Source organism: Petaurus breviceps, unplaced genomic scaffold, assembly GCF_028583685.1.
Source record: "Petaurus breviceps papuanus isolate PSGF00001 unplaced genomic scaffold, PetGlider_PUasm1.0 79, whole genome shotgun sequence".
NCBI lineage: Eukaryota > Metazoa > Chordata > Mammalia > Diprotodontia > Petauridae > Petaurus > Petaurus breviceps.
This window is the reverse complement of record NW_027186523.1, coordinates 6,579,476-6,592,475: the sequence shown is the minus strand read 5'-3', so window position 1 is coordinate 6,592,475 and position 13,000 is coordinate 6,579,476. Positions and strand designations below refer to the sequence as shown.

General features: G+C 35.0%; 1 protein-coding gene across 1 annotated transcript in view; it reads right to left on the bottom strand.

Annotated features, from left to right (window-relative positions):
• The window catches only part of LOC138175809 (basic helix-loop-helix ARNT-like protein 2), an 80,590-nt gene that overhangs the window by 25,972 nt on the left and 41,618 nt on the right, over nucleotides 1-13,000 (bottom strand). The window contains exons 6-8 of the mRNA XM_069106309.1: nucleotides 11,591-11,683; nucleotides 9,311-9,428; nucleotides 7,723-7,866 (exon numbers count right to left, since the gene is read on the bottom strand). Of these exons, the coding sequence (XP_068962410.1) occupies nucleotides 7,723-7,866; nucleotides 9,311-9,428; nucleotides 11,591-11,683 (355 nt within the window). The remainder of the gene's footprint in view (nucleotides 1-7,722; nucleotides 7,867-9,310; nucleotides 9,429-11,590; nucleotides 11,684-13,000) is intronic.

Genomic DNA, 13,000 nt, shown 5'->3' with positions numbered 1-13,000 from the left:
GAAAGAAAGAAAGAAAGAAAGAAAGAAAGAAAGAAAGAAAGAAAGAAAGAAAGAAAGAAAGAAAGAAAGAAAGAAAGAAAGAAAGAAAGAAAGGAAGAAAGGAAGGAAGAAAGGAAGGAAGAAAGAAAGGGAAGGAAGGAGGGAAGAAGAAGGACAGAAAGGAGAAGGGAGGGAAGGGAAGGACAAAAAGAAAAGAGAGAAGAGAGAGAAAAAAGAAAATTAATTGAAGTCATTAGGAATACATTATAAAACTTTTTTCAGTCACAGCAGCAATAATTTTTCTTTGAAACTATGAATAAGTCAGAAAATGACAGATGAACTGACCATGTTTTAAAAGAATTCTGTTTTCTTCTGCTTTGTAGTCTTGATAACTGAAGAGATTCTGTCTCACTTTCTGGAAATTTAGCTATGCTTTCCCTATGAAAAGGGTTGGGGACCTGGCTATATTAGCAATAATATATTAATAATATATAATAATCGGGCGGCCAGGTGGCTCAGTGAGTAAGAGCACCAGCCCCAGTGTCGGGATGACCTGGGAGATCGAATCTGGGCTCAGATACTTAGCACCACACCCAGAAATAACTGGCCTTGTAACCTTGAGCAAGTTACTTAACCCCAATTGCTTAAAATAATAATAATAATATATAATAATCTATTATCATTATCTCAATCTATATTAACCCAATTATGGTTTCATAGCTAATATAATTTTTTAAATGAAGGCCATTAACATGTATTACAAAGCGTTTCACAACATATCTCCATCCTATTAACTGAGTGTTTAATAATTTTTCATTAATTTCTCAGATTTAGTTTGTTTTTGGGGGGGGAGGGAAAGGTTTTGAATATATTGCTGGCATATTCTAGAGGCATCATGGAACTAGTTAAAAGTAAAAAGGTATAGTTAAAATGGAGGGGGAAAGAGATTTCTTTTCAGTGGCCTGACAATACAGCTCAACTTCTAATCCTTTCATTTGACTTTGTCAGATCCTTGATAGAACAACTCAGGCTAAAATGTTAAATATTTCACAGAGTTCCTAGATTCATATTAACAAGAACAAAGTTGCAGTCAAAGCCAAAAGCGCTTGAGTCTTCAAAAACACACTGAACTCTAATTGTTAGTGCCTATAGATATGTTTGTTGTAGGCCCACGCAAATAGTCCAGTCATTGCATGGTGGGGAACAAATTCTGTTGGTCTAATTTTAATCTCCCCATAGTTCTGTGGGATCTTACATGGAGAGATGTTTCCAAAGACAACAAGACAGTTAGTTAAGATAGTGTTGTCTTTCTTATTGCCCCTTTGTTTCCATTATAATATAAATTAATATGTACATTATAATAATATATCACATGCTGTATATTTTATTATATATTAACGTGATACTTACATATGCTTATCCAGATTATGTAAAATTTATAAATAATAATAGTAATTTTCTATAGTTATTATCAATCCACTTGCTACTAATCATAGACCACATTTAATAGCATTGCTATTTGAAACAATAAATAAGCCTCCAAATTTTCCATATTATGTCCTTGTCTCTTGCTACATTCTGTAGTTAGTTCCTCAGATAATCAGGGTGGAGGATAATGACACTGATTTTTACATTTTCAATAGGATTTTCAGTAAGACTTGCTGGTAATTTTAAAATTATTTTAAAAACCTCAATTATATTTTATTTCCAGTTTCAGGTTCTCTCCCTCTCTCACCCCCCACCCACTGAGAAGACAAATATATTTTTAATCATGCAAAGTAGAAAAATAATTTAATTCACAAAAATATTTTATGGACATAATTTTCTAGGAAGAATCATGTGTTCTTATTTGAGGCATATTGAAGGTCTGGTTTTTGTCTTTGGTTTTATTTGTTGTTGTTTTGTTTTGTTTGCTTACTTCAAGGTCCAGTGCAACTCCTTCCTCTTCTACAAAACCTTCAAATAACTCTCCAGGCTACAGAGGCCTCTACCTTCCTTTGAATTCATCACACTTTTTATTGGACCTACTCATTTGACAAATAAACACAAACAGTCTCTATATCTTAGAATCATAGATATATTATACTCTCATTTACTTTATCATGAATTTGTTTTTTTTATTTTTCAATTAGACTGTGAGATCCTAAAGAATAAGACTATGTTTTATTATTTTTTTTGGAGGCAATCAGGGTTAAGTGACTTGCCCAGGATCACACAGCTAGTAAGTGTCTGAGGCAGTATTTTAGTTTGTGTCCTCCTAACTCCAGGGCTGATGCTCTATTCACTGTGTCACCTAGATGCCCCTGTCTTATTACTTTTATATTTTTGCCTTTTTTTTGGAGGGCAATTAGGGTTAAGTAACTTGCCCAAGGTTACATGGCTAGTTTTTTTGTTGTCTTAATACTTATTGATTCAAAACCCATAGAATTTTAGAACTGGAACCTCAGAGATATTTAGGCTGGCAGTTCTTAAAATGTGGTCTGAGGTCCAAAATCTTCACAAGGAATGCCTGAGGCTAAAACTATTTTCAGGATAATACTAATATGTTATTTGCCTATTAAAATACCCCCTCTATTTTCCAATTCCTTATCTATGTAAGGTCAGATTTTCTTCATAAACTTTAACCAAAACAACAGAATCTAGTTGCCTTCTATTAGACATTTTATTAAAAAGAGATTTGCAAACCTATAGAAAACATTGCTACTCTTCTCCTGCAATTTGTTTTGGAAAATAATGGTTATTTTTATCAAAAAATATGTGTTATGTTAACATGCAATAGGTTTTTTGTTATTTTAAAATGAATAAAGATTTAAACATTTATCAGCTTTAATTTAAAAAACAGTAAAGATAAACAAATATAACCCACCTAAACAAAAAAAAACTCTTTGGGGTCCTCAATAATTTTTAAGAGTTTAAGGGGTCTTAAGACTAAAAAAGTTCAGAACCCCTAATCTAGTTTTCACAGCTCTTCTGTACCCCCTTCAGTGCTTTTCCCATGGCAGACATTTTTAAAATATTTGTTAATTTAAAGTAAATATTAAGACAGAATGTGTTCACATAGTAGCCAATGACTTTGCCATAAATGAAATATCAAAGATGTCAAAGGGAGCTAGTGTAAACTCCTTGGGGGCAGGCAGTTCCATTTTTCCCAGCTAGAAGCAATGAACCTGGAGTCAGGAAGACCTGAGTTCAAATCCTATACCAGATACTAGTTGTGTGACCCTAAGTAAGACAAATCACTTAACCTATGTATGACTCAGTTTCCTCATCTGTTAAATGGAGATTAAAAACAGCACCTACTTTCCAATGTTGTGAGGATAAAATGAGATAACTGTAAAAGCTTTGTAAACCTTAATAAAGGGCTATATAAATGCTAACTGTTACGATCATTATTTTTATCTTTATATATTATCTTTTTGCTTTATAGTTTTATATTTTCTCTTTATATATAGCATCAGGAAAGACATCTTATAGTGAGTACCTGAGCTGAGCCTCGAAGGAAGTTAAAAATTCTAAGACATTAAGAGAAAAAGGCTTACATTCCAGGCATGGAGAATAACCTAAAAGTATACAAGTGGGAGATGCAGTGCCCTCTCAGGCAACAATGAGATGGTCAACCACAGAAGCTCAAGGGATGAGGGTATGAAATTAGTATGGAAGAAAGGCTGCATCCAGGCTGTGAAGGGTTCTAAATGCCAATCTGAGGATTTTGTATTTATTGTAGAAGCAATAGGTAACTACTAAAGATTCTTGAGCAGAGGAAAGATATAGTCAAACCTGTGTTTTCAGAAGACTGTTTGGATAGCTGGACGAAGGATGGATTAAGGAAGGATGGGTCAGAAGAGGGGCATACAACTAGGAGCCTACTGTTGTAATAGTCCAAGTGAGAGACGATGGGAACTTGATGCACAGTATGGGCTGTGTGAACGGAGAGCCAATAGATGAAAAAGATGCTGTGGAAGTAGACTTACCATTTGATTAGATGTGAGAGAGAGGGAGATTGAACATTTAAGGATGACTCCTAGGATGCAGACCTGGTTGGCTAGATTCTGGAAAGCAATTTGGGACTATGCCCCCAAATGTACCAAGCTGCTCATACTCTCGACCCAACTATATATGACTTCTAGGACTGTACCCCAAAGGAATCAGAGAGGAAAAGGACCCGTATGTACAAAAATGTCTATAGTAGCTTTTTTCATGACCGTCAAATATTGGGAACCAAAGGGCTGTCTTTCTATTGCAGAATGACTAAACAGATTTTGGTACATGAAAATAATGGACTGTAACTGTGCCATAAGAAATGATTAAATGGAACATTTCAGAGAAATTAGGGAAAACCTCTATGAATGAAAATAAAATACACAACTTGCCTCCTAGCAGAGAGATTATGAACTTAAAACAGAAACACACATTTTTGTACATAGCCAAAGTAGGACTTTTTCTTGCCAAACTATATCCTTAGATATATATTGTATATATTTAGATATATGTTGTATATTTAGATATATATTGTATATATTTAGAGTTTCTTCATGTGCTCAATTGGGAGAGGAAGTAATGGGAGTAACAGATTAATAAAATTTTTTAAAAATTAAATTTAAATATCTGGATGGCTGGAAGTATTGTAGTGCCCTTAATAAACAGACATTTCCAAGAAGGATGAATTTAAGGGGGAAAGTAAGGGTTTATCTTTTGACATTTTGATTTTGAGAAACCCATCAGGAGACTGGAGCTCAAGAGAGAGTTTTTGTTGTTGTTCAGTCATTTTGGTTGTATCTAATTCTGTGTGATCCCATTTGGGGTTTTCTTGGCAAAGAAGTTTGCCATTTCCTTCTCCAGATCATTTCATAGATGAAGAAACTGAGGCAGACAGGGTTAGGTGACTCGCCCAGGGTCACACAGCTAGTAAGAGTCTGAAGTCAGTTTTGGAACTCATGAAGATAAGTCTTCCTGACTGTAAGCCCAGCATTCTATACACTGCACTACCTAGCTGTCCCTGAGAGAGTAGGGCTGGATATACAGATTTGGGAATCATCTGAATAGAAATGATATTTGAACTCACGGAAGCTGATAATAAGATCACTAAGGGAGGGCGTGTGCACACACGCGCGCACACATTGAAAGGTGCCCAGAACAGAACCTTGAGAGACAACCACAGTTAGGGGGAAGGGATCTGGAGTTTTACCCAGCAAGGGAGAAGGAATAATTAGATTAAGCAGAACAACAACATGAAGAGTTGAAGAAGCAGAAAGTGTAGGGTGAGGGAATGGCCGACTGTGTCCAAGGGAGTAGAAAAACTGCGGAGGGTGACTAAGAAAAGGCCAGATTTAATTACTAAGAGATCATTTATAACCTCAGACAGTGGTTTCCATGGCATGGTAGAATCAGAAGCCCAAGTATAAGGAGGTGAGGAGTGAGACATAAGGAAGTAGAGGCAAGGAACAGATTTTTTTTCCAAGAGTTTAATGATGAGGGGCAGTTAGGTGGCGCAGTGAATAGAGCACTGGCCCTGGAGTCAGGAGGACCTGAGTTCAAATCCGACCTCAGACACTTAACACTTACTGTGTGACCTTGGGCAAGTCACTTAACCCCAATTGCCCTGCCTTCTCCCCCCCCTCCAAAAAGCAAAAAAAAAAAGAGCTTAATAATGAAATGGAGGAGAGGGATAGGGGATGATACCTTGAGAGTGAAGAAGGGAGCAGTGGGGGTTTTTTGTTTTCTTTTAAAAGATGGGAATGACCTGAGCATATTTATAGGCAACAGTCAAAGGATGAAGAGACATTTAATCACAAGAAGGGAGGGGATGGAATGATGAGATAAAGGGCTAGCCTTGGCAATGAGAAGAGGCACATCTTTCTTAGAGATTAGAGCAAATAAGAAGAGACTGGGAGATAACGTAAAATGAGTTTTGAGGTATAAATTGGAGGAGAGAGGTTTAGTAGTTTAAAGTACAAAGAGTACCTTATAAGTACTCTTAAGAGGGCAACAGGGCTGGGTTGGGAAACCTCATAAGGGAAAAGAGGTTTTAGAATAGCCATTGCAAGAGAGTGTGATTGACAACCAGGAAAGAATAAAAAGGCTATTTTGCATCAGTGAGGGTTCAGTTGAGATTAGATGACATAAATTATTAGTGGATTAAGTCAGCATTCTAGTATGACTTCTTCAAGCTTGTTACTTCTTAAGCAATTGGATACTTTGTCCCACTTCTACCCCACCCCCAGGCCTCCTCACAATATCAAAGCCAAATTTAGTGCAGACCGTAAGCATGGATACAACCCATGACAGTTCAGAACTCCTTAATTTAAGAGATCTATCAGCATCAGCCTCCTCGGGAACTGGGATTACCAGCACGTGCCACCACGGAGCACTCTTTCCTCATACTGCTCAAATGTATTCTACAGTGTGTTGGAGGCTGAGCTTAAGAGGATAAGAAGGGACTGGCTCACAAGTCAATCAATTAATATTCTATTATAGATGGGTTACCAGTAATCACTTTCCCCTGTAAATTATCTTGCTATATTTTGCCATATTGATATGTACCATAAAAACAATCATGATCCATTCTTCTTATTGGATTCAATTTGGTAGCACACAGCATTAGTGTATTTCCTGCCAAATTATGATAATTCATACTTTATCAAGGTATAAAGACAGTAAATCTAGTGTAGAATTCCATCACATATTCCTTGTCTGTGTGCCAAGATAGGGAGATAGACAGATACAACATTGGTACTAAGAATGTACACAGAACAAAATACACTTACTTTCCTTATAAGCCAATCTGATGGAAACTGAGAGTATTACACTTAATTTATTTAGCATATATTCATGGCCAAAGTCCAAAAGGCCTCTGAAAGCCCTTAAATTTCCAGACTAAGTTTCATGGATAAGAATAAAAGTAATTGAACATGAAAATGCCCACAATGAAAATCTGTAAATGGATCACAAGGAAATATAACCAGAAATTTAACAAAAGAACTGGTCTTATTATGAAACACAAAACTTACATTAAAAGAAAATCAGTGAGGTTTTTTGTAATAGTATAATTTCCTAATATATTTTTGAAAGGAACTAAATTTCGCTAAGACTTGTAATTTGAAGGTTTTTAATTAGAAGAGAAGGGAGTACAAGATAGCTGTCTTCAAAATATATGAAGGGCTATCATATGAAAAAGGGATTAAATTTATTTTGCTTGGCCAAAGCTAGGACCGGTTTGTAGAAGGTACAGAGATAGGTTTTAGCTCAATGTAAAGAAAATCTTCATAACAATCAAAGATATACAAAGTCAAATCAACTCCCTTGGGAGGTAGTAGGTTTCACTTAACAAAAGGCTTTCGAGCAAAGACCACTTGCTGGGGATGTTGCAGAGTTATGAGAATGTTTTTGAATTATAAGTTGGAGTAGATAGCCACTGAGATCCATTCCAACTTGGAGATACTGTGATTATAACTATCACTTTTACTCCTTCCCCAATTTTCCTCTTTCGATCCAAATGAACAGATTTTTACCAGCTCCTTTAAGATCGTGGGGAATAGGACGAAGCGTTGATTTGATTCTGGGGTAAATCTGATGAGTCTGAATAACCAATGTAGACAATTAAACTAAATAATATTGTATTCTTCCTCTTCTCAAGAGGCTTTTGCTTGATTGATGTTGAAATTACATCTCATTTTGTGTGGTTACCACCTAGGGACATTAATTTTATTTTCAAAAACAAAATCACTTGATATTTCAAAAAGATACCTTTCTTCTTTGAGTTGGGTAAGCATTCTTGTTCTTCTTTGATTGAAGGTCTATAAGACTTTATCCGACAAAAAAAGGACCGTCTTGCACCAGAATACAGATGAGTTGTTCCAGCAGGGAAATTTGCTCGAACTTGAAAGCCAGCTTTCACAATACATATGGGTGAGAGAATCATCAGAAAAAATGTTTTCAAGCAATAATGAAAGTCTTGCTCCCTAACACTTTTTAACCACTTCTCACATTTCTCTGTTTACAGTACATGAAAAAAATTGTCTTTGTGCTTTAATATGACAGTCAAATATTAACAAAATGACTGCAACATAGATCCAAAAATAGTAGTTACAAGAGAAATCTATCCTAATTTTATGTAATCTCATTTTGAATTTTAAAACCTTACATTTTTTCTTTGAATAAATTTTTTTGAAGTATAGAAGGAATAATTAGTTGACATCTATAAATACAGTTCAAATGTGAGGAAGAAAACTCCCTAGTAAATAGATAACATAACAGTGATCTGCTCATAAAAAACCCTAATTTTTTGCCTAATTCATATTTCACCATCATTTTCATACTTCAAGGATCTATGATTTCATCAGTGTGAAGCCTCTCTCCACTGAAACAGATCATGATTAATTAAATTATAAGTCAAGTGACATATAAGAAACATTAATGAACTTGTTTATGAGCCTGTTTAATGACTTGTTTTGACTAAAATAATAAATCATATGGTAACCATATTGCAGGTGAGGATCTTCCTTGAACTTAGCCAAGCTTCTCTTCACACATCAGATTTATAGTCTATCACCAAATCTGAATACAAAGCCTTTCTGGTTTGATAAGGTCTGCTAACTGCACAACAAGATGAGGCATCAGAAGAGATGTTTGTTACAGGTGTTCTTTTCTTTTCTTCCCTTTGATCTCTCTTTGTCTCTCTGTCTCTGTCTGCCTCTCCTATGATATCATTGGTATCAGGATCTTCCAGTGAGAAACTTCCTCTACCATACTAATGCAGACTGGCAGCTTCTCTACTTCTTAAGATTGTTAGAGGATTTCCTTGGGAATTGAGAGGTTAGGTGACTTGCTCAGAGTCACACAGACAGTATATGTCAGAAGTGGAACTCAAACTCAGGTTTTTATGACTCTGAGATCATCTGTCTATCTACTATCAATTCCTTTCATATTCTTATGTTACAAAGGCATGAATGTTATATGATCTAAATTTCATTGACGTTTACTACTTAAAGTTGTGTGGCTCTGAGTGAATAAATCATTATGCTTTGGTAAATGAATATAAGAATGCCGCAGATCAATGATGGTTGCTGAGAATGACAACAGAACAGGGCTCTGATTCTAGAACAATGTCTTCCACCTTAGAGAGAAAACATTTGAAAGCAAAAATGTCACTTTATTATGCAAAATAAAAGACTTTTTGATACGGCTTTTAAAAGATTGTTTATAGATTTAAACAGCAGAGCCTAACAATGTATGCATATTTGAATAAGTTGGTACTGTGATGTATGAATGCTTGATCTCAACTTTTAAACAACTAATCATAGTCTTTTAAAATAGTGATCATGGTAACACTTACTTTTGGCATCTATCAGCTTCTCTCTTGGCAAAATGTCAGAAGAAGAAAGCTGTTCCTTTACTTTGGCAACATCTTTTGGATGTAAGTAGTCAAATAAGCTTTGTCCAGTCAAACTTGCCTAATTGTAAGATAGACTGTTCATTTCAAAGCAGTATAATAAATCCTACTCCCACTTTCCCTCCCAGGTACACAAAATATATACGGTTACTTTTGTTGAAGTTCATAATGAACAAAGAAATTTTCATGATACAGTGTAAACTTAAACTAATCCATTTTATATTTGGGGTAAATATTATTCACTTCCTCTATATCCTCTCCCAAATCCTCCCCATTTTCCTGCCCATCTCTCTGCCAAGAGTCAACACAACCGATAAATTCAATTCAATACCATACATTTCGAAATCCATACACTTGCATTCTAATCATACTAGGATATACCCTAAAGTCATTTAGCCCAGAAAAGTAGGAAAATATTGTAAATTAAAACGTGGTAGACAAAGATAGCAGTGATTCTATAAAATTCTAGTAAAGGATAAAGTCATTCCAAAAAAGAACAAAGGGATGTGTAATGCCAGATATAAACCAAACCAAATCTATGACCAAAATAACAACCCAGCTGTCCTTTGAGTGTGCCATGTGATTCCTTCTTCCATACCTTTGGCTCACACCATTTCTTAAACCTGGAAAGCTCTTATTTCATTATCTCTGTTTCTTTCATTCCTACTCATCACACTTCCACTTCCTTTCCCAATCACTCCTACTTACAAAGATTTCTCTTATGACTCCTTGTTGTTTGTATACTGTTCTCCCTGCCTGGAAATTTTTCTCCTCTCTTCTCCAATTACCTAAGTTCTAACTTTTTGTGCCTTTGTGATAGAGTGGAAAGAGAACTGAATTATAGAAAAAACTAAAGTTGTCAGTTAATCAAAAGGCAATGGAAATGTATACAGTTGGTGAGTAGGTTACAATACACTACTGAAGAGGAACTGAGCAGAAGGAAGTAGCATAAAAGACATTATCACAGAGATATGTAATACAAAAATGACATGGGCTTATCACATAAGGAAAGTGAAGGATAACTTATGGCTATCCAATCACTATCTAGCAAATCTATCCAAGCACTATTTAGTGCTCTATAGAAATCTGCAAAATGTCAAGAGACTTGGAAGACCAACAGGCGACAAGAGAGAGGTGATGGGCTAGAGGTGAAGAATGAGAGAGACATCCTTGGACATAGCTAATGGATTTGTTTTGCTTGACTATGTTTATTGGTTATTAGGAAAAATTGGGAGGAGTAGATGCAAAGGGGGAAAATAATAATGCAAAAACAAAGAATGATAAGGGCATAAGTGAAGTACTTTTTTAAAGTGTACAGAATAGAAGGAAATTCAGAAGGAAATCCCGACAAGCAGGACAACTTTGGAACTAAAATGTGGAATGTATTATCTACTTTACACTTAGGTATATGCGAAGGAGACTTATGATTTGTGAATAATGCTCTTTTTTCTGTTCTCTGTATTTGAAATGCTCATGTCTGCTGGTGTTTAGAAAGCTCAGAATAAAAAAAGTTTTAATTGAAAATTAATTTAAAAATCAATTAAATTAAAAATTGCTTTAAAAAAGGAGACCTGGAGGAAAGATCCTTGTAGTTTAAGTGGATTCCTTGTGAACAATTTATCTGAAAATATGTACAATGACTGTACAGGATGAAAAGTTGTGGATAGATTATGAATAGATTATAATCTAAACTGTAGGAGGAAGTACCCACATGGAAGAGATCACAGATCTATACCAGTCTTGAAGTTCAGCTAGATACTGATTAGTGCAAATAATTAATTCCCTTGAAGTCACTTTATTTGAATTTGTGTTACATTTCCATTGAATTGGAACCAATTGTCATCTTTCATATAATTATAACTTCAAACAGTGAGAATTTAAATACATGCAACTACTTCAGGGGATTTGGTATTCCCATTAATCCAACCTACCAGTTTTTCAATATAACAGTTTCTTAATAAGCAATCTAACCCAAAGGGAATTCATTAGTCCTTGAGGAATGAAGCAAGTGCTATTATCACAGTAACATGCACTCAAGGGCATGTTTTGAAACAGTATCATGCAAGATTATATTGGGAACATTCTCAATAGGAATATGCTTTTGGAATTTTAACATTAGTGAATAGAAAGAAGTTACTTAGGTCCAATATATTTGTTAAAAAAAAGTTAAAAATAAAACTGTTGTAAAACTACCCTAAGTTTTTGAAAAGTAGCGTGACATACCTGATCATAATTAAGTGTTTTGGAGACTGATTTAGAGACGAACAGAATTCTTCCTCTATCACATCCAACAACAAATAAGAACCCATCTGCAACCTATAATTAATAATAATAATAATGTTACAAGTAATTCTTTTTCATATTTTGAAAGGTTTGATTTTGAAGAAAATATTGTGGCCTATAGAAAAAACTAGGTCTTCATTTGCTTCATTCAATTTACATTCATTTTACAATACAATTTACATTCATTCAATTTACATCATAAGAAAAATTCAACAAAATGTAAAAGATAAATACAGTATATAAGATCCTTAAATTAAATCTGAGCATAAACTCATGCTTTTGAATGGAAAAGAAAGCTCAGACATAGAATACATTGCACTGGTCTTAAAGGTTATCATATCTCTTTTCATTACAATATTTCTAATGTATCAGTGACATACACTTTGGGATCACATTTTTATTTTAAAAGGAGTTAGAAAAGTTTGCCATTTTTTCACTTAACCTTTCACAACCCTAGTTGTTCAGACCACATGAACAAAACATCTGCTACTGTCCATGGACAACATATTCTAATTGCAGGCTCACACTTTGAGGAGTGACTGAACCTCTTGAAAGTTAACCTGAGGGGCGGCTAGGTGGCGCAGTGAATATATCACCGGCCCTGGAGTCAGGAAGAACTGAGTTCAAATTTGGCCTCAGACACTTAAAACAAAATTAGCTGTGTGACCTTGGGCAAGCCACTTAACCTCAATTGCCCTGCCATCCCCCTCTAATAAAAAAGCAAAAAAAAAAAAAAGAAGATATTCAGAATAAATTGGAAAGTCTAATGGAGTTCAGTAAACAAGACCAGCATGATATTAGTATATGACAAGAAAAGTAAGGACTAGTGAAAAAAGTAACAAATAATATTGCATTATTTGCTTTAAACATTCTATATGCATATTTGAAGGTTCAGTAGGGAATATGGTTTAATAACTTCAGTCATAACTCTTTACTATAAAAGGAGCTAGAAAAGTAGGCTAATCTCTCAGCTTCCATCAGAGCTTGAAACTGGTAGCTCAGATCACATGGGCACATGAACAACTAACACAGGACCTGGTTGGTGATGCTGCTGTTCCCTAATCATAGAAAGGGGGGGGTAATTTTTGAGAAAGATGAACCTAAAGCCCGAACACAGGAAGTGAAGATGACGGTGAATGTGCCAAGTCATTTGTTGATAATCACTTAATCAGAGTTTTATATTATGTATAGAGATATAGGTCCTGAAAGAAGAGAAAATAGATGGGTGAATTCTGAGGGAGTGGGCATGGGGATGGGAAAATAATAATTAAAAAATAATGACATATTTGTTGTCATTTAGTCATTTTGGTTGTGTCTGACTCTTCATGATCCCATTTTGGAGTTTTCTTG